General features: G+C 40.8%; 1 protein-coding gene across 6 annotated transcripts in view; it reads right to left on the bottom strand.

Moving 5' to 3' along the window:
- Positions 1 to 22234, bottom strand: part of CEP112 (centrosomal protein 112) — a 204123-nt gene that overhangs the window by 55043 nt on the left and 126846 nt on the right. For all 6 annotated transcript variants that reach the window (XR_010073347.1, XM_063352596.1, XM_063352598.1 and 3 more), the window contains one exon: positions 19381 to 19518. Coding sequence is in view for 5 of the 6 variants with exons in the window: in XM_063352596.1 (XP_063208666.1) it covers positions 19381 to 19518 (138 nt within the window). In the remaining variant the exon portion in view is untranslated. The remainder of the gene's footprint in view (positions 1 to 19380; positions 19519 to 22234) is intronic.

Raw genomic sequence — 22234 nt, 5'->3', positions numbered from 1 at the left:
AGAGAAAGAGTTCTAAGAATCACAGGAACAAGTATGAAATGGGAATATATGAAGGACTTAGTCTTTAATATATGAAAACTGATTTGATTATCCCTTAACCACAGAATATTTTAAAAAAGAAGTGTTGGATTCCCTGAAAGAAAATTCAGTTCTGGAAGAATTACATAAACAGAAATCATTATTATTTTTAATCACTTGGTATTGATCATTACTGTGACGATTCTGTATTTTTAAAGGTGTAATGTTTTGCTTCTTCAGCCTGAAATAATTTCCTACTTTTGGTGTATTCCTGAGAGCAGACAGGGCTTGATCCCTGCTCCCATCACGTCAGTGGCAAGTCTGGGATCACAAGGATTAATCTCTCTGGTACTGAGGGTTGAGTAAATACGTGACACTGACAAGGAAAGGAAAATCTTCTAAAAATGTTAAATACCAATGTATTGTCACTTTGAAACAAAAAGTGTCAGCAGGAAAGCCGCTGCTCATCATGATCAGATGATGCCAGATAGTGGCAGAGTCTTTTTTTGATGTATATACGTAATTCTTATTAGCTGTACCAGCAACTCTGCGCACACAGATGTGCGTCCGTATCAAGAAAAGACCCAATATTTATGACCAGTGCAGAGTAATACTACAACTAAAGGTAGTAATAGTTGGCACTTTTAATCTTCAAAGAATTTTTCAAACATTACCAAATTAATATAATTAGTTAATGAAAGATGCAGTAATAAAAGCTACCATAATTACCTACTGTAGTTTTAATTATCTCCTTACTAATGCCCACAGAAGAAGGCTTCCACTTTACATCCTCAAAACATGTGCCAACAATAATTCTAAACACAGGCCCCTCTTTAAGCGCCTTCTAAATTCAAATTACATCCATTGATGTGTTTTCTCTCCCTGTTCACGAGAAGAAAACCTAGCTCTGGAACTTTAAACAAAAATCAGGTGAATGTTAACAAAAATTAAAGCAAATTTTGTTCCAGAAACATATATGGAGATGCTTTAAATTTTGTCACAGAAACACTCAATCTTGAGTACCTTTATCTCTCCACGAAGCTGTAAGTGCGGGCTGTCTGGGCAAAAACTTCTCCTTCAGACTAGGTGGTCTCACAATTTACAGAGTCAAACGCAGCTCTTAGTCAAAGAGAGCAGAAAAGTAAATTCAAAGCAAGAGATAAGTAAATTTGTCTGGGATTATTACTACTATAAATAAATCGGGAAAATATATCTATGAAGATCCCTGATGTAATGCCGTGAGTCAGAGCAAAACACGTGTGTTTTTAAAAAGTGAAATACTGATGTTTTAGCCAAATTGTTGGTGCATCCTCAAAGCTTTTGGGGTTTTCATAGCGCTTTTGTCCACTGACACCGCTCCGAATCTTCTCCATGCTGCATTCCAGCGCGCGACTTTGAAAACCTCTCTACTTAAGTTCTCTCTTGTTTTTGGTGTAAAGCAAAGGAAATCTTATGGTTTTAACCTAATACATATGTTTGCTGTTCACATATGGCAAAATTCCTTTCTGGTGGGAACTTTTTCGCTGTTGCTGCAACACACTATATATCCACAAAGTCTCCTTTGATGTTGAACTATTGCTCCACTACTCATTACGCTACTGATTCAATATGAAAGGCAAAATTTCTGTGGTTTTTGTTAAAACAATAGCTTTGTTTTTGCAAACAAAGTTTTCCACAACCTATACGCAAGGGCCAAAATTACTGCAACAGAAAAGAAAAATCTCTCTATTATTTTATACTGAAAATAGTTACGGTGTTTAATAACACAAATTATTCTTCCATCCTATAGGTAGCGTTACAATTACTATTATGACTGTACAGAAAATTTACGCTTGACTGCTCCCCAGGAACAGAAATTAAACCACCTTAAGCGATATTTTACATCTCTCGAGCACTTTCCTTCCACTGTCCTCCTAGCCTTTTACCGTCGGTTCAACTTCATTGCCTGGGTGAAGTTGCTGACAGCTACGTATGGGGGGCAGGGAGGGAAGTCCTGCAATGACCAACTTGCACGGTGTCCTACTGCGCAATGACCGAATAGCAAATTTGGGAATCTTCATGCCTACTATATGATTTTAACCACTAAACACTATTTCATGAATAGTGAACACGAATTACAACACGGAATGAAAATGCAAATGGTAATACCTTTTTAAATGTGTCCCTAAAAGAGCTGGTTGCCCATTTTCTGCCATCATAATGAAAAGGTTTCTTCAGTCAGGAATCCAAGAAAAGGGGTAATTTTCAAAGGTACGTAATTAATAAACTCCCACTTGAGCTAATGTGAGCTCCCATACACTGGGCACATTGGGAAGCCTGGCCCGCTTGGCCGACGTTTCAAAGCGGGAGCGGAGATCTTGTAAAACCACCCGAGCTGCGGGCTTTGCCCATTCAGGGAAGTCAAGCAGCTCCTTCTTGTGCCGCTCAGTATTGCTCCTGAGATTTGCCAGTAGGAGATGCCGTTGTGAAGTACAAGAATTTCTCCCCTTGAGGGAGTGTGGGAAGAAAGAAAGGGGTTCAGGAAGGAAGGGAATAATTTGACTGTAGAAATAAAACTAAGTCTCTCTAGTACTAGTGAAAAAATTTAAAAGTAGGTCACTTAACATAAAAGAAACATATATGCAAACATTTTTCCAGTGTGGTAGGCTCTAATACTACACTATTTTCATTTTTCGCAATTCGTAGGCAAGAGACTGATTGGCAGTATATTATATGCTTTGGCTCTTGAGTGGATCATCAGCATCAGTCCCTTAACACTATTTCACATCAGACTTCATCTGGATTGGTGTCTTTTGGAGACTCCCTGAGCACTGCTAGGATTGTCAAACAGGCATATTCTTTTCCTGCTTTGCTCCTACAAAATATTGGTGTGTTTTCGGCATTTTCTGTAAATATCTCGTTGAGCTGACCAAAGTTTTAGGACCACTTTTCTGCAAAGTCTTTAGCCATATATCCCTAAAACACTTTGGTAGCACCAGCAGAGCTGTTCGTAGGCTTAAAATTAGGCAAGGACCAAAGCATTTTGCTGAGTCAGGGCTTCCCTGCGCGGCGCCATGAACTCAATTCTTTGGAAACACAAAGGATGTCATAAGGCAGAGCAAGTCCTGCAAAGATAAAAATTCAAAGAAAATAGCAGCATAAATCATGAAGTTGGCATTTTTTTCAGGGGGGAGCTAAGGAAGGAATTGGTTTTGCTTTGTTTTTAGTGGCTCAGGTGGTAGGAGAGGGGGAGGGAGGCAAGGTTCAAAGGGCGGTAATAAACTTGCTTTCATCTCTTCTTCTCCATGAACCACAAAAGCCAACAGGCAGTTGCCATGTGCAAGCGTTGCTTTGTCTATTACCAGGACATTTTAGGGTTGTCACGATGAAGTCATTCGGAAAGCTTGTCAGCTCTGCAGATTCACTATATTTACCTGGAGTATTTTGTTAGTATGCTTTAAAACTGGCCTCTCCTTTTTTCCAGCCTCCGCGAGTTTCATGGTCAAGAGCAGGGACAGAGGTTGCCGAAAGGAGAAAACTACTGAACTTCTTCCCCCTTTCACTCTCAGAGGTGTAGACAGAAACGCCGATGGATCACATATACCAGATAAAATGAATCTTTTAAACCCAAAGATACCACGACATCTTAAGCATACACTTATGAAGGAAAAGTTCAAAACTCCATTTTAAACCACTTACGAGAGGATTTACCAAGATTCTGCCTAATGTTCAGCTGACGCATTGTCAAAAACATTTATCACGAGCCTTTTGAAGTTTCTTAGCTCCCCCTTCGTTATTAAAACTTGAACTGCAGAGTTCGTTATCAGCCTCAGAGCACACACAAAATACATCAGGTATGTTTTAAGTCAACCTTTCAGTCTGATTTTGAGACTATTATACAAAATAAAACATTCCCAATCAGGTTAATGTCTGACAGATAATGCTGAACAGGCATAACTGCTGCGCCTGATTGATCCACGAGACAATTTTCATTTCCTAATTTGCTTTTTATTACACACTTTGCAATCAAAGGGAACGGCAAGGAGTCTGCCATTCTCGGAGCAGGTTTCCTGTGAAGACCTGATGTCGGCTTCAGCGTTTTCAGACAACTTCTTGAATTTTTGATGCTATGTCGTAAGAATGTCTAAAACGTCGTGTCAATGGATATACTGTGCTAGTGAAAAATCGCTATTGTGAATACAAATTAACTAGTAAAACATCTGTTTTTGCTGCTTGCTGTATTCTTACCAACAGCTCTACAAAAACAAACACGAGGGGTTTGAGCAGAGTTTCCTGCAATGATTTAGAGAACGTCTGACTTGTGATAAAGCATATTTATCAATCACTTGCTGAACAAGACAACCTTCTCACCGCCGGGGGCTTCGTTCCCAACTAAGTTTATCACCAAACTGCCACTTTAAGTGGGTGTTGGGAAACTTTACACCTGGAGACGCACCAGAGGTTCCAGTAGACCCCTGCTGCTCTACAAATGTCTCCTTAAAACATATTTCTCATCACAGATGCATGAAGACCTGGAAACGTAAACATTTCTAACAGCCTTTAAAACACATCTGATTTTGCTATCCTCTTTTTAAAACTAAATATGAAAGGCTCAGCTATTTCTAATCAATAGGCTAATCTGATTCCCAGGAAGAACCAGAGAAAACTATTTATTTTGTGCAATGAACTATCAGACCGCCCACTATTGCTGGAATTTTCCCCATTACATAAAATAACACACACACAAAAAGAAATCTAATAACGTCTTTATACCTTTCAAAGTACCCTTAATCAACAATATTAACTCGCGAGGCAAACCACCGCTTTTTGAACTGAACAAGAGCGAGCTTGACTCAACAGTGCCGGCACACTCAATACATGCAAGACGTGAGAGGCAGCAAGGTAATATCTCCTAAAATTATGTCTGTAAGCCAAAAATGGGATGATTCTTGACAGGGGAGGATGCACACTTGGAAACTTAGAAATTCTTTTATTCAAAGTCTTTAATGACCTCCAACCCAATTACATTTGCAACAAGACATGATAATGCAATTGCTGCTATTTAAAAGTATGTGTGAAAACTGAGCATTTTTGAAGCTTGATTCTTTTTTTTTTTAATCATGTTGAGATGAAGCTCATTTACTTAAAAAGAAAAAATGAAAAAGAACGTCCTCTGCAGCTGGTCAAACAGATTACGAAACTCTAATCTCACTAGCCTGAGGAAAACGAAAACTGTTTTTCAAGTATCTATTTTATAGAGCATTGGCTTTATACTTTTTAAAAGATGCATTAACATAACTGATCAGAACATCCCAGAACGTTTCTGATCTAGTCAATCACGTGGCGCTATGACAGAGATACTTGCTGTCATAATGCCAACGTCTCTAAACATTTCTAAAATCCTTTAAGTTCATATTTTTTTCCAAGATTAGACATGGGTAAGATCTATTTAGCTTCTTTGGAAGTTTTTTCTTCCACTTTAGTGCTCTAGAATAGTAGGACAGAATATTTTAGATAGACAGACACCTACCCAAGCAGCAAAGAACAATGAGCAAGAGCAAAGAACAACAACCTATTTAAATGTTTCTGCTAGCTTTTAATTCAAAATATTTTATACTAATTCCTGCATAACTTGTTTCTGGGAGTACCTGCTACCCTATTTCTCCTCTATTTCTCTAGCTCTAAAGTAATCTTTTTCGCTGAATTGGAATTGTCATTAAAAAAAAATCAACCATTTGTCTAGCTTAAATTTATTGGCCATGCTTCCTGTAAAAGCCACACTTGTTGCATCGCTGAGTAGTGATACACGTCGGGTGATTTTGGCCTGCAAACTTCCAGCAGGTCTGTGCCCCTCCGAGCCAGCCCTGGTAAGCCCAGACGGAGGATTCACCCGCAGAGACCCCCGATACGAGCATCGCTGCAACAGGTGACTGCTTGGCCACCCTTAAAACAAACACCCGACATTTGATCTTTTGATGCTGATGATTTCACCAACAAAGGTAACAAATCAGGTGTAATTTATATACTAGGCAAACTAGGAAGAGGACGAGAAGGGCAAAAACACTTGCCAAAGCTATTGCTGTGTTTCATATAAAGTTTTCATAGAATGTCAAGAGCTCTTATCACAGTTGTGACCAAGCAGATCTGATTTCAACGGGAAATTTGATTTATTTTTTTTTAAGTCTTTTTTGAGCTCAATGGTGGCTGAAAGACTATGCTAATTCAGTTAGAAGATCCTTCTGCTGTGGCAGGAAAGTCTTACGGGGAAACGCACAGGCAGGAGGGGACCTCAGTGCCACCCAGCAGAGGTTTTTGTTGAGCTGTTGCGAACCTAAGGAGCAGCCCCAAGGCATCCCTCTGCTTCTGCTTCCCAGGAACTCCCACAGGGGCACGGCAAGGCACTTCAAATACTCCCAACAGCTACAACAAGCCCAGAAAGCATACAGTGGGGGATGCTTTGCTTCAGAACATCATGAATGCTAAGGGCACAACGACCCAAACAGTGACCATGAAGACCCACAGAAAAGCCATCCAAGACTCCTAACTACAGACAGCAGCTTCCTTAACTGTACCTTGCTGGAGAATGGGAAAGTATATTGAAGAAACGTCCCAAAATCTTCAGCCTGTTCTTCTACCCTTTCCTGGGCATCTGTTATCAGATACCATGTCCCAGAAGACAGAGAGAGATGGACCCCAGTCTGACCCAGCACAGACACTTTTACTGTCTTCGAGCCAAAACCACCTGTGCAGTTTATCTTCTACTGGACTTTCAGGAGTTTGAATGACAAGTGTCAAATCTTGATATACACAATACCCTTTAGTCATCATCTGAAAAGCTCTGAAGAAGAGAAAGAACCCAACTGGTGTCTTCTGGTTTCAGAAACGCTTGTCAAGATGTTTCTGCACAGGTAGAAAATGCTGCAGAGTTGGACTGGCTGAGGAACGCTTGATCAACGCTAAGCGAGCGACTGCCAAACCTGTTTGGCACATCTAAAAGGAAGGCAGGCTCTTTTCATTTTCTCTCTCTCTTTTTTTTTTTTTATATGTAAGTAGTTCCAAATATTCTTATATGGATGACATTTTTAAAATGCAAAAGCATTAAAAATAACAGAAAACAGATCAAGTTCTAAAGCGCCACCGGTTTCTCATTTGTGCAGCTCCAGACTAACGTCTCTCATTAGACCTGCGCAGCACAAAGAGCAGAGCTTTCCAGCTACTTTATGCACGCTCAAAAACTTTTCCTTATCACAAATAAGACATAAGCTGCAGGAAAAAAAAATATAGTGTAGTGTGAAAGAAGTCAGAATTCCGGTATTGTTAAAGTTGCATAAATCTTGATCTAGTTTCAGGATCTGATAAGGAAGCACAAATAAGCATGTCCTCTGTGGAGGCAGGTTTTGCAAACAGCAAGTTAGAGAGGGAGAAGGGACATCAGCCTTGTCACATACGCCACGAAGGCGGGATTATTAGAGACAGGCACTAGCAAATGAGTCCACAGCAATGCCAAACGCGACTTGCAAATGCACAGCTCCGTAGGACTCAGAACAGAGAGGAGACCTGGTAGAGGACAGTAGAAAGGAAAAAGCAGCAGGTAAACACTTAAGTGTTAACAGTGATGACAAAGACTTCACTGTATTCTTTGCCCATCAATCACTTCACATTTTCCTGTGTCCTCCTTGCTTTTCGGATTTACACAAATGTAAGTAGAAGCAACGTGTTATTCTGGCAGGAGGAAGAAAACAATACACGAGGTACGAGCTGCTCCTTGGAGTTCAGAGCTCACTTGTGGTCAAAGGTGTTTCCAGGGATGCAGACAACTAAAATCCACCGATATGGTTCAAATTGTAACATTGTCTTCAGTAATTGCTGTTTTACCTTGCTGAATTACAAGTGCCAAACTGCAGAGGATAGAAACAGTAATAACATTAGTAACAAAAACATGAGGAATTTAGATATAGCCATCTTGAGAAAAGCAATGGTTTTTTGCTGAAGCCGGAGAGAGCCAATAGACGTCTTGGATTTGTCCTTCAAGCTGCCTGCAGAGCTTTGGCTTGGTCCAACCGTGCGGGTGTTCCTGCAGGTATCTAACATTTGGTAGCCTGAATTTTTATTTATACAGTTTCATTCTGCCACTCTCAACCTTCTCAGTAAGCAAACAAACTCGCTTCTCATGTTTAGTTTTCTCTCGTTTGTACTTTCACCCCCTCTTACACAACAACCGTGGAAGAGAGCAGCAGCACGGAGAGCTGTGCCACAGAGCAGACACTCGCCTGCCGGCATCGTCCCTCCCTGGATAAGCACATCCTCTTCCCACGTTACTCCTTTGCGATGGTCCAAACTATTAGAGAGCAAACCCCACTGCAAAACTGAGCTGTGCCTTTACGGCAGATCTCAAAAAGGACGTGAACGGTGTATTGTGTGTCTTGTCTTCTAAGGCCAACAAGGACAGGTTTGAAACCCATGATCTCACGCCATGCTGGCCCAGGAAAATGGCATATTCAGGGCATAGGTTTCCAGCTTAAAAATACTCGTGAGGTGATCTGATGTGACTCTTCACCTGCCAACAGTCCTGGCAGAAAAATAAACAGGTTCTGGAGAGGAGCTGCTGCCGGAGGCAAAGCAGAAACCATTAAAAGAGCTGCCCTGACCTGCGAGGAACTGGCCTTCTTGCTTTGAACTTCAGCACATCTTAATGAATTCTTCATAATTGGCAATCTGGGGTTTTCACTGAGGATATACTTCTCTTGAGGTGCCAAATGCAGGAGACATATTCAATGTTAGAAATACAAATTTTGGGTCTCTTAGTTGGTTGGCCAAGCTGGTGAAGGCAGTTCCAACAGGTATCTTCACCACTACTGCAGGTAACTGTGTCGTATCAGGGATTAGATTCATACATGAATATGCATCAGTGCTGAAGGAGTTGCTTTCGTAATTATTAACATATTGACTTAATTGAAGTTATTGACTTCAGGGCTGTGAAAGCTTGAACTAAAAATACGCAGAGACAGCTTTAGTAACAGAAGAAGTTAAAAAGTGGTTGTGTCAGAGAAGCAAGACTTTTGTTGTGCTTGACTAATCTCTGCTTTACTGCTCTTCCAGGCCTCTGTTATCTGGCAGTTTCAAAGGGAACGTTGCCAAGAACCTCATTTAGAGTCCTAAATTTTACCCCGTAGGCAACGCTTAGTTCAGTTTCCCAAGAATAAATTTCATAGTCGGACCCCTGAAGAAGAAAACAGGTGAACACTTTTTGCTCCATGAAACAGTCTCCTCGCTGGAGGACCTCAGGCTCCCTGAAGAGGCCAAAGATACAAAACTTTGATGCCTGCACAGAAGAGCTTAAGAAAAAGCTTCAGCCTTGACGTTTCCAGTCTTCCCTATAAGCTTCAGCCTCAAGTCCTCAGTCGTCTTCATTCCTGGTATAAATATCTACTATATCAAATCCTGTTCATCAATGAAGAGAATCAACACACGTAGGCAGTGCATGAATCAGCAACAACAAACCATCCCCAGGGAAGGCATCCCAAACTCCAGTGCAAGATGGAGCATGCACATTAAGTGCAGAATCCATGTGCAAAAGTCTCAAAGAATAATGCATATTTTCAATAAAACTAACCTAGTTTTTCACCTTCTCATAATATGCACATGCACTACGTGAACAGATACAGACCGTTTCCTTGAACGGCAAGGCAACAAGGTGTGCTGGGCCTAACTACAAATGTTTACAATACAAATTCTAGTGGGAAAAGGAGCAAAGCACGATACACAGGAATAGAATTTTTTCTGTTTCTGGCCTCAAGTGCTGTTCTGGCTGCCAATAGCACACAAAATTCCCACTGAAGGGCAAGTCAAACCAATTTCCCTTAGGATGGAGGCATCCGAAAACTTACTGAGGTTATTATATTAGTGCCTACGCATTCTTTAAGCAGATGAACTGCTTCATTTTGAATCCATGTCAAACCACGAGAACTGGCTGATAATAACACTCAATTAAAATGATCTCTTTCTTCTAGAAAAAATTTGGCTAACAGCTACCTCTCACATTTTCTAGCTGGGGACAATAGAGCGATTGATGCTAGAAGGAAACAGGATAGGTTTATATCAAGGATCCGAAGGGTCGGGTTTGGTGACAGTCTTTGTAGGTTTAACCTCTTACACAAATTTGTGGGATGAAAAAGCCACTTCTACTGAGCACGAAACTGTGAGAAAGTCAGAGCTAGAACTCGCAAGTATGTAAGTTGTGCTAATTAGACAGATATGCTGAAAACCCCAAACTTTACACTCAACGCATATTTGTATCTTTTGATGTCGTGCTTGGTGCCGCTTCACACCACTCAGGGCTTACTGAGAAAAGCAGAAGCTGCTCCCCTGCTAGGCTGTCTGGGTGAGTTTGCCATCTGATCTACTGAACACACAGATAAAAGTCGCCACGTACTTTTTTCCTTTTCAAGTACAGTACTGTAACTTGGAAAGTTCCTTTATTCTCAACTCCACTGATGCAAGAAAGTGGCAGAAATATGGCAGCTTTGGCTGCTTTCCTTTAGTAGTTCTTTGTAACTAATCCTTTAATGCTAAGGAAACAATAGGTATTTTCATTTTGTATGGGAAAAAACACTCCGGTTATAGAAAATAAAGGCAAAAAGTCTAAGAGTGCTACTGACCACTCGATTCTGCTGCTACCCTGCTTTTAAATACTGGTAAATGGTTACCCTGTACAGGTATTGGATTCACCAGGTTTCTCTCGTTACACTTAAGAAAAGCCCAACTATTATGAAAACGGTAAGTTCAACAAAGATATTTCTATTTCACTGTGATCTGCCATTCAAAAGTGTTTGCCAGTCATTTTTTTAAAAAATACTCTGATATTTGATCTGCTTGAGTTTCAGTTACACGTAAGGCTGGAGAGCCAGCAGAAAACTCTAAATGGAATCTGAAGATTTCTAAAGTCAATACAAATTTTGGCAACAGCATTTTAATGCATAAAGCTGAAATCCTCGGTGACTCTCTCCTGCTGATAACCCTGGAGCAGCCAGCACCACAAGTAGTACAAAACCAAAAGCAAATTACTTTAGAACATACAGTTCTGCAAAAAAAAAATAAATATGTTTACCCGAGTACTGGAGATGGCGTGGGCATGCTGGAATCAGCCAGTGCAACCTGGTGCTATTTTGGCTGACTCCTGGGATGAGCCACACCAGAAGAAAGCTATCTAAGGGAAATACGTGTTGATAAGTAGGACAGGTCCGCATCCCCAAACCTCTGTTTGCCAAACCCTGCAACTTGTGTTACCGTGCCAGGCTTTAAAAATCTTTACTACGGAGCAATAAATGTTTGTGGACTACGGAAGGCTTGCTTTGAAGATGTCATTTTCCCCAGCAATCTTTTGTTGGTTGAATATATAGTTCACACATATTGTGTTTCCACCTACACGGCTGGAGAAGCCCTGCAGCCAAGGCTGTTCCAGGAGCAGGGAAGGAGGCTGCGTTCCAGGAACTCACTGGAACTGGAACAAAGAACAGCCCTTGGAAAGTCTACACAGTCCTATGCACAGACTGTTTTACAGATGCCCTGTGTTTGGAGGACATTAGACACTTGTTTTTATCTTTATCTTTTTTTTTTTTTTTTTTCCTCTCCCCTCCGCAGTAAAGCCCCAGACTCTCGAGCAGAGGCCCTTCCTCCCAGGCAGTCTGCCTCCTGGCTGCTGGGTATCTCCCCGGCTCTGCCTTTCCGAGCACCACTCTCTGCTCCACATGAAAGTCCCTGTGCTCTTTGGAGAGCAAAACGTCTTTGAAATGCAACAGTAAACTGTAACCATCACAGCCGCCTTAAAAAAAAGCTAATTTTTATTTTCTTACATCATAGTTATAAACATTGTCTGCCCTTCCTCATGAGCTGTGTTGGCTTATGTCAGTAGTACAGAGCAAACAGTCTTATTAGTGAGTGTTTAGTATCTTTCTAATGGCCTGGGACGCCACTGGGTGTTATTACTCCTGCCTTGTCAGTTCAAAGCACTGAATTTTATGGCTTGTTTTCAATTCCTTTTCACCTTTTTACCAGTGCAAAATTAGTGCAGTCCACCTCATTAAAAGAAACCGATAGCTTAGCTATGTAAAACTTTACATTTTGTTACGCATTTATGGAATCTTTAATCCATAATTTGGAGACTGGTAGATGGAAGGTGGCATCCCTTCTAGGGCTAAACGGGAATGAAAAGGACTTCACGCAGCAAAGCGCCTTCTGGAGGGAAAGCAAAACACCGAGGACAACAATGATAATGTAGGAAAAAGAAAAATACAAACTTTTAAACCTGCCGGATAAAACTGGACTGCGCTTCAGAGGACTAGGCGAGCACTAGTTCTAGTCTTTTATAAAACTTGTAAGTATGATTTTGCTGTTGGCCATGGTAAGTTCTTCAATGTGTTGAGACATGAAAAGTCAAGAAAAACGCCAGAGCGCAAAGCTTGCTGCAGGAAAAAAGAGATGACTCAATTCTTTGTCTCACAAAGCATGTCAAAGATATTATAAAGTACTTACAGATGCTCAGCCACTCGGGTTGCCTGATTGGCCAAACATCTGAAACCCTGTAATTTTGAAGAGAAGGTACTATGCTGCAAAAAATGAAATAATTTCTGCAGCAACAGAGAGAGAGAGAGAGAGAGAGAGAGAGAGAGAGAGAGAGAGAGAGAGAGAGAGAGAGAGAGAGAGAGAGATGATTATGAAAAGGAGACAGGACTGTTTAAAATCAAAATTTTGGTTGCAATTAGTAACTATCTAACCCTAACACGAAAGTCAGCCTATTTTTATTATCATTTATAATGAATGTGCCAGTACAGCCTTTCAAAGATAACCACGTAATGGAATCAAGAGACAGAGCCTGAGCAACAGTTGAGAACCTTGGGGCTAAACCCTCACGTCTCGAACAGGCTGAATTTGGGGGAAACTAGTATTCATGTAAACGAAGTCTGTGAAAAACAGGTGCCTCAGAGTTTGGACCCCAGGTAAAAGAGAAAGCAAAGCCATAAAAGCCCTGCAGATTTCATTTACCCATTCTTTTGGAAGACACAATTTCCTTTGCTGATCAAACAGAATATAGGAAGTTATGAGCAAGATAATGTTATTTGCCTGGTAAATTTTAATGACTGCTTTACAATGCTAAGGTGCAACTGTTGGTGCCTTGTAATTCCCCACTACTAAAGACACTGCAGAGTTATTAGTATTATTATAGACTAAAGTCAGCAACAAAGAAATAAAGATTCATGAAAAATGACTCCATGTATGTAACATCAAGAGTGTCCCTTAAAACTCCCTATTTCCCCATGCCAAATGGTTTACCATGGTAATGCTTCGCCACAAAAGCAATTAGATGGATTTGAGGTCCCTCTGGAGAACTTTGTGACATACATGTCTCTGAAGATCTTCAATGAGTGACAGCATTTGGCGTGTCTGTGGCCATCGAACCATCACAAACATCTGACCAGATGTCTTACAGGACTAGAGTCAGTGTCAGCTTCAACAGTGAAACGCTGACCTCCTTCTTACAGGCACTATTAACTAAAAATACCCAACACCTTCAGCCAAGTTAAAATAAAAAAAATACAATAAAATATTTGTAAAAAGCTTATAAATAATGTGGATCTCATTGACAAAAGTTTACTATGCAACTATTCAGCTGTAGGCTAGATTGTAAGAGCTAACCCTGCTGCATCAGCGTAGGAGAGGAGAGCAAGTCAAGACTCACTTGACAAAAAGTCCTTGAAATAACGCAAGTCTTCACTTTACCCTAAGTTTTAGGTGTTTCTTTTCAGTTTACACTAAGCTTTCAGGTTCTTTTTTCCTAATTAACGTCCTCAGTGCTATCAGTTACACATGCTCACAGCCTTCTGAACAACCACTTATTACAGTCTTTCTGCGGTAAATACAAAGAAAATGCTGAACATGTAAATTGTTCCCCCTTTATTTGCCACGGCTTGGAAACTTGTCAGCAGCCTTAACAAAAAGGTAAAGAGCTGAACTGGCCCAGCCTTCTCAGAAGGGTCTGAGGAGACTGCAAGTGTGCTCGTTGATGTGGCTTTAACACGGGGCGATCTCGTTTCCAAAATCACTCCACAGCTTTGTTACCGTTTGGAACCTGAAACTGTCCTCGCGGAAGGGCTGATGCACCGACTGACGCACGGATCCGGGCCTCGGGAGTCTGGAGTTAATTGCAATCTTTGCCGCAAACCTTGGACAAGGTCAAGGCTCTGCCCTCTGGCATCTCATGTGTAAGACAGGACCAAAAATGCTTCTTCTCCTCACTCTAGACCAGGTCAATTTAGGTTGTGTGCTCTCTGATGCCTCTCCTCCCTTAGTAAGCACTAACAAGGACATCTAAGACACTGAAAGTTAGCTTTGCTTGGGACTTTTAAACCAACAAATTAGAATTATTTATTTCTTACTAAGCCCAACATTGGCTATTGCCGAGTAAATGGTGGTATTCCAAAAGGTATTTTGAGGACAACAGACTAAATAGTTCTTCAGTCCCTCAGTTAATGTTCCCATAGCTCTGACATGCTTTTTCTTTTAATACAAAATATTGTTTGTAATTTCAAGTGGAATTTGCTAATAAACATGGCTGACAATGAAATATAACTAAATGCAAAATTAGCTTGTTCACAAAATTTTTAAAACTACAGTTTTTCTGATACACCACATTTCAGAGACGCTCGTAAATACCATCAGCATATTTTGACAACTACTTTCTGGAAACAAGGGTATCAGGTGCCCTTAAAGAAATGTTCTGAATGCTTTAAAACATCCCAAGGTTTAAACCAATTTGTTTTACCTTTAGCAGGATCCAAACATAAACGCAGGAGGGCACGGGGGAGGCAGCCGGAGGGGCGGGCGGCCGCGGGCGCTGCCTGCAGCCGGCCCAAGAGACCAGGCGCTCTCTTCCTGGGGCAATTTGCTGGCATGCCAGGCCAAAATAGAGAGATCTCAACGTAAACCCACCCCCGGGGAAACAGTATTCCAGAATAAAAGGACATGGAGTACCCCGCACAAGGACCGACTCAGCCAGCACTAGAGCAGAGTGTGTGTTTTGCCATAGCTGCATTGAGAAATTTCACTGTGCTGATTAAATCCTCAGTCCAGCCTTTGCATAGAGGAAATTATCTTTTTTCTCCAAGACACGACAGCGCCTAACAAATGTACGATGATGTTGAGAATACTCAGTGCCCACATAGGTCCTGACAACTTAAAACCAGAAGTTTTTCTCTTTTGTTCTGCTATGGCTATAAAATACACTTTTGATGTTTTTTTTTCCCCTCTGAACATTTTTAAACATAACAAAAAACCCAATTGTTTCAAAAAATTTTTCACACGAAGAGGAACATTATTATACGACATTCTTTCCTAGAAATCTTTTAAATCTTATTTATTAACAGAATTAATCTGATCACAAGCTGGCTGACACACAAAGTGTTGAAATATGTCATCTTCAAAACATGTTTGGCTAATGAAATTTTGGTGTTAATTCAGGGGATATAACAGAATCCTAGAATCTGCAATATGAGCCAAACAACAAATGTGGTTCCTCTGGCAAAAAAGCATCATTTTCTCCCTTTTCTGTTGTGGGTTTGTCACTGCGTGTTCTCCATCATCCATTTCTTTCCAGAAACTACTTTTTGATGTGGAGTCCCCACTTGGCCATCAACTTCTACATTAAAATGCTCTGAACATGTTTTGCAGCTCCAATCCCAGGAACTGTTTTGCACTTTCAATCCCAGGATCCAAAAGGATTTAAAAAAACCCCAAAAACCAAACAACTAAGGCTGGGATTTCATAAATAACCTGAAGGTATCTCTACAATGCAACCAACTTCATGCTAGCGCTGAGTCCAGCCAGTAACCGCTGCCAAAAGCGGCAGCAAAGCCAGGTAAATGCTCCGACCGTTTGACCGTATTGAGCTCCGGGTTGTTGTGGCCAGATTGCTACCGGGATGCAAGAAAGCTAGTTGAAATTTAGCCTTAATAAGTTTACACTACACTTTGAGGACCAACGGAGCTCCTGCAGAGACACTCTCAGGAGTTCAGCACCCAAACCCTTACTGGAGGGTGCCTTCTGAAATCCCAGTCTAAAGCATCACAAATGGGTTAACAGACATGGCAATTTAAGCAGCTTTTCCAAGCATCTGCAGGGCATTAATATAATTGTGCTCTCAACTAATCCTAGGGTCTAAACCAATGGTTCCTGATCTTTGAAGTGTAAGCGCATTAGAGGAGAGGCATGGCACAGGGAGCAGGTGAGCTTTGCCGGATTTGCCCCATGCCAGCCCAATTCAGCGTCCTTGGACTCTGCTCCAAAGAATGCAAGTCCTGGTAAGTTCAAAGCAAAGAGCTCCGTGCAGCACCGAAGGGCGAGCTGTGCTTTTGGGATCGCTCCCGGTGCCAACGCTGTCGTAATCCCAACAGGCTCAAACCCAACAGCCCCGAGAAGGAACCACAGGAGACACTCGTGTTCAACGCCTTGGCAGACCACTGCTGCTTAGGTCTTTGCTATTAGACATTGCAACGCGATGGCATCCAAACTGGTTACCTTATAAGCCACAAGAAAGGAATGTGATGAGCCAAAAATGTTATCCTGATTTTATGACTCTGATGGCACAAACTTTGACTTGCCCTTAGGCCAGACAAATCCCGGTGTAACACCGGATGCCAAGTACTTTGAGCACTTGTCTCAAACTGACCCAAACTGAGGCCGTCTGAAGCCAAAAAGGTTGCTCAGATCGGGTTTTTAGGTTGTCAAAAGAAGCAAAGTGTTCTTAAGAGTGTCATTTATTCTTTTTCACCAACGTTTCAGATAGCATTTGAAAGCAAGATAAAAACAAAATAACCAAGATTAAGGAGATAGATAGAATTGTGGAATAACTTAGAAACTTCTAACTAGCAAAGAGAGTCAGGAGTTTGAATTAACATCAAGATCATGAATTATGGCATCCACATCTGGATATCACTTTACTGACTAAATCCAAAACTTCTCTGAGAGCCAGTTGGTTTCCGTAAAAATGTATTTCTCCCTTTGAAAGGAAATAATAATTGGAAGGTCTTACAGGAAGTCAACCCAATACCATATAAAGGAAATTGCAATCTGTTCCTCAATGTTAGTTTTAATCAATGTTATATTTAGCAAATGCCCGTTTTTTAACGATAGTCTTTTCAATAGCTTGTATTATACTAAGTCTTCTCAAAGGCTTACGCTATATTAAGAATTGCTTTGTCTTTAGACTGTTTCTTTAACCATCCCTCAAGGTCTTCAGCTTGTCCTAGGTTAGATGATGTTCCCTATCTCTAGGACACCTAGGATTCCCCTTCCATCAAAAGCAATCTGCATACGCTTGTCTAGAAGTATGTGTGGTTCTTAAAAATCCTAAGTGATTGAATATTAACACCTCTTTCTGCTTCCAGAAGCATACACAACAGTTCCCCTTACTAAGAATTTTCTGTTTGGTTATCTGGCTTTCAGTAAATTTCCGTTAAATCAGTGGTTTCAAAGGAAGATTTTTTAAAAAAAAGTACAATATTAGCAATACTAAACAAAGTTCAAGAACTCTAAGCATAACAGCTCCTGCAATTTCTTCCCCAAATCGACCAAATCTTACAAAACACACTCACAGCACCACTGCTAAAAACTCTGGGACACTGCTCAAAACCCTCTGCAGGACTCCCCTCTGGTTTTTATGTATTTCATTACATTTGAGGTAATCAGGTCAAAATTCAGTTTATAATAGCTGAACGCAGATTTACATGGAGAAGGATTTCATTCAATCTATCATCATTAGTGTTCGAAAACTGTCGTTAACAACAGCTGAGTTATTTCCACTGAATGTAGCTTAGTTTAGGTGAAGCCATAAATCCAACAGCAGCACTTGCACCAGGTGCTAAGAAAAAAAGCTGGTAAACAGTCTAAAATACGTATTTCAAATCTGTGAGGCAAGAAGGTACAATGCATGGGAACTGTTGAATTACAGCATGTTTCTGACCACAGGGAAGACTATTCCACTGTCGCAGGGTTTGCTTGCCAGGGGGCTACTGGAAAAGTGGAAGACTACAAATAGCACATTTTCCTAATTGGAAAAAATCCACCTGTACCACAAAATAATGCGATTTAGCTATTTACAGATCCCAGTGATAAGAAAAGCTACCTCTGGTGATTCAGTTTGGATGTGGGTAACAGATTATAGCCAACATCTGTATGGTTGTACCTTTGACAGAAGAGACTAAAGATCGATCAGAAAGAAAATTCTGTTCCTCCACACACACAAATAAAGACAGACGTCTCCCTTGAGGGAAAAAAAGTAATCATTAAACAAAAAGAACACTCTGCAGATGATGAGATAGTAATGTCAACCTAATTTCCTTATGCAAATCATTCAGATAAAGAGGACAGCCTTAACTGTACTGTAATTGAACATCAGATAGTTCCAGCATGTGAAACCTCCCACGGTTTCTTTTCAGCGCAAAGTTAGAAAAACTGTAGGAGTTCATTTTTTCATGAGTTCCTAGATTTAACAACGTAATACTTTGTTTGGTGCTAGTAAACGTCTTTACTATGGAAAAAAGGAATTTCCTTCTTCTATACAACTTTCAATGCAGTGTTTTGGTTGTGAACCCTAGCAGGTTACACACTTTCAGAAGTCTTCCACTGTTCTTTACTACTCTGAAAGGAAAAATGTTTAAAAAGTAATTCTACTTGCTTCTGCAGGTGGGATTCTCTGCAGCCACTGTGAGTCGGGGTGCCAAAGCAGCAAGAAACAGAGTCGGAATACTGAGAACCTGTAGTCTCTTAAAGCTTCTTTGGGAAAGGCCAGAGAATACAACTCTGATGCAAAATATGTAGGAATCTAATGGGGAAAAAAGTTACAAATAACAAGTACTTTATTCCATTTGTATTCGGCAGAGATTTGGTTTTCAGCAGCACCTCAGAGCGTACTTTCCTTCGTTGCAGCCCTAAATGCGAAAGGTGGGACGGCCTTGTGCCAGCCCAGCTAAAGCCGGTGCCACCCTGCGGCCGCGCCACTCCGCTCGCCGGCTTTTCACCTTTTTTCCAAGTACCGAAAGCACTGCATACAAGTGCTGAAAATATGTTAAAATATCCGAGTCAGTATTAAAAGAAAGAGAACAGTAAAAGTATGTGACTGCCGTGGATGGATTAGACTCGCCCAACCCAGGCGTAGGATGGGCCGGAGCACGGAGCGCCTGCGCCACCAGCTACATCAAAGCCCAGGTCCAGCGAGGGGAATCAGCGCGCGCTGTGCGAACGGGAGCGATGCCCGCGCTCATCTGCCCACTGCAGAACTTTTAATGACGCTCCAACAGCCAGTAGCATCAGTGACTGAAATGCCCAGATTACCTTGATTGCTCTGTCATTATCTGTAATCAGCTGCTGCTTCTTATCTTCAAACTTTTGTACAACTTCCTGGAGCCGCTGCTGCTGCCGGCTGTTCTCCTCCGTCAGAGAGGAAATGGTTGTCTTCAGCTCAGCTATGATCTAAAAAGAAAACAGCATACTAAATCTCTCTTCAGTAAAAGGCATGTATTTTGCATGTTTTTACGCTCACTACAAGCACGGCATTGGCAAACTCTGCTGTGCAAGCTAAATATTTGAAATTAACATATTACACACTAGCGAGCATGAAATTCCACGCAGAGAAAAAGGAATACAGTAAAGCTGCGAGTGACAAAAATTGCTGAACACTAAATATTTGGAAGGGTTTTCCACTATGGCATTCCAAAATATTTACTCATGAGAACAAAGCACATCTGTGATCTTCAAAATAGAGCACGTCCCCAGCCTTCCCCGGCACTGAAACCAGCACCGCCAATTTACAGAGTGACGGCGGTGCTCATTTTCTAGAAGGACACTTTATCGCTTGATGCTGCAGAGAAGAAAAACACCCATATTTACATACTGGACTGAAATTTAAACTTAATAGTGACATTTCCGAGCTGCTGAAAGGAGCATATTCTGCGCAGCAACGGAGTGAGGACCCGATTCAATGTCCAGAACCCTTAAACCAGGCCTTTTACATGATTCACTCGTGATTTGTTGAAATTTACTTGTTTCATCTTTTTTATCACTGTGGAAAGTCATAACTAAACCCAATCCTTTGGGCATGTTTGCCAGATTTTATGCTGACATGCAAGTCATCACCCAGCAAAGCACTTAAACATGTGGGAGCGTCACCGACTGTAACGTATATATTCAAGCTCAAGGTGAAGCTGCTGTAGCAGCATAATACAGTCTAATTAGTCTAATTCTAAAAACACTTCAGCACACAGGCGGTTCAGGGAGAGAGTACCAGTGTGCTCAGACTTCGGAGTTTGTGAGGTCCCCTCACTGAAACATTTAACTATAGCACAGTTATTTAGGAAAAAAATGGTGGTTTGGGTTTCTTTGGCTTTTTTTTTTTTTTCTAAACTGCTAATAGGATAGGACTACCATAGGAAGAGATCTCTACAAATGAAGGTACTAGAATCACTGGGGAAGGGGAAAAGGATTGACTAAAACTCTACTGTAAATTTATTTATCTACTTTACTACCTGAAAACCCCAGAGAGTAACAAAGATTATGAGTAAAACCTACATGGATATTTCTCTATTTACTTTCCAAAATCAAATACATACTAAAAAGGATAACATACCAATAAAAAGGAAGGCTATTGGCTCTTAATGAGATCAATGGGCCAAAGTTTAGCAATTATCTGGATAGGTGCAAGTCTTTGGACAGAATTAAACTGTATGGCTGGTTTTGCAATTTAGATGACCATTTACATGAAACACAATTCGCACAGATTCAGCTTTGCTAGGTGTATAACACATGCAGTGAGAAAGCAGGAGAAAGTGATGCATCATATAAATTATTAAATTAACAACTTGAGGCCATGCAAACCTATACAACTTTGTGTACGTTACATTTTGTCACTTTTTAAGAAGAAAACAAAATAACAAACCCTTTAATATAACACAAAACTGGGATTTAAAGCTTTTACTGGGTTAAGACCCTGGACTTACACAGGAGTTCTGAAACGCATGCAAGGAAATTTCAGCATGAATTGATGGAGAAAGATCTGCTTTGTGCAGTACTTTGCAGAGGAAAAAAAATAATCTGTTTACTTTGTAGAAACTTCAGAGGAAATTTCTTGAAATATCTTCTCTGCGTGGGTGTTAAAAGTGAATGTTCCAAGAGGCCACAGAGAGTAGGATTAGACAGATGTTGTCAGCAACACGACCACAAGAAAAGTTGCAATTGACCTATTATTAATACTGAGCTACAAAAAAAACTATGTTCAAGTAACTTCAGGGATTTGATTCAAACCCACAAAAGTAAAGAAATTCAGACATCAGGGTGAAACTCCTTTACGGTGCCAAATAGCTCTGACATATGATGTATGTGTTGTGTCTGCCCCAGCGCGCGGAGGAACGCCAGTCCTGGGCATTGGGTCCATCTCTCCCCAGTCAAGAAACACTGTATTAGCTACAGCAATGCCCAGCTTCAAAAAAACAACAACTCATGTCTCAAAATTTTTCCATTTTCAGACTATTCTAAAGGCCAATAAATTTCAGTCTGACAAAATTTATTTTGTCATTTGGGTTAAATGGTTATTACCTTGCACGACACTACATAGGTGTTCCCACTGTAACAATTAAAGCAGTTTCCCTCACCCCTTGTTTAAAAACTCAGAAACGCTTAAAATTATTCCATCTGTCTTTAACGAATGGCCCAAGACCCATTTTTGTATTGACAGTAAATTATGTCTGGCATAGAGAGGCTGGCTTTTGATTATAGGCATGACAATAGCATAAAAATGACAATGCCAAAAGATAAAGTAGAGTTAAGCAGCGAAAAGGATCTCTTCCTTAAGGCCTGGCACGCATTAAATGCTACTTTTTGAGCTTTATCAATTTTCTGCTATTCAGGTTCAGACAGCGAGATAAAAAAATATTTTTTTTTTTGTTCTTTCTTTCTTTTTTTATAAATAATGCTCTCAAGAAATGACTAAAAGGCACGCAGGGGAGCATTCTCTCTGATTTATCACAGAATGGTGGAATCGGTGAGGGTGGAAGGGACCAGCTCAAAGCAGTGTCGCCCAGGACCAAGTCCCCTTGGGCTTTGAGTATCTCCAAGGATGGAGACCCCACAACCTCTCTGTATGCAAATAAGTGTGCAGAAAATACACATTAGGTTTTAGAAACGTAATGTAAAA

Source organism: Chroicocephalus ridibundus, chromosome 14 (assembly GCF_963924245.1).
Source record: "Chroicocephalus ridibundus chromosome 14, bChrRid1.1, whole genome shotgun sequence".
Lineage (NCBI taxonomy): Eukaryota > Metazoa > Chordata > Aves > Charadriiformes > Laridae > Chroicocephalus > Chroicocephalus ridibundus.
Note: the sequence above shows the minus strand (reverse complement) of the source record. Positions and strands in the feature narration are given on the sequence as shown.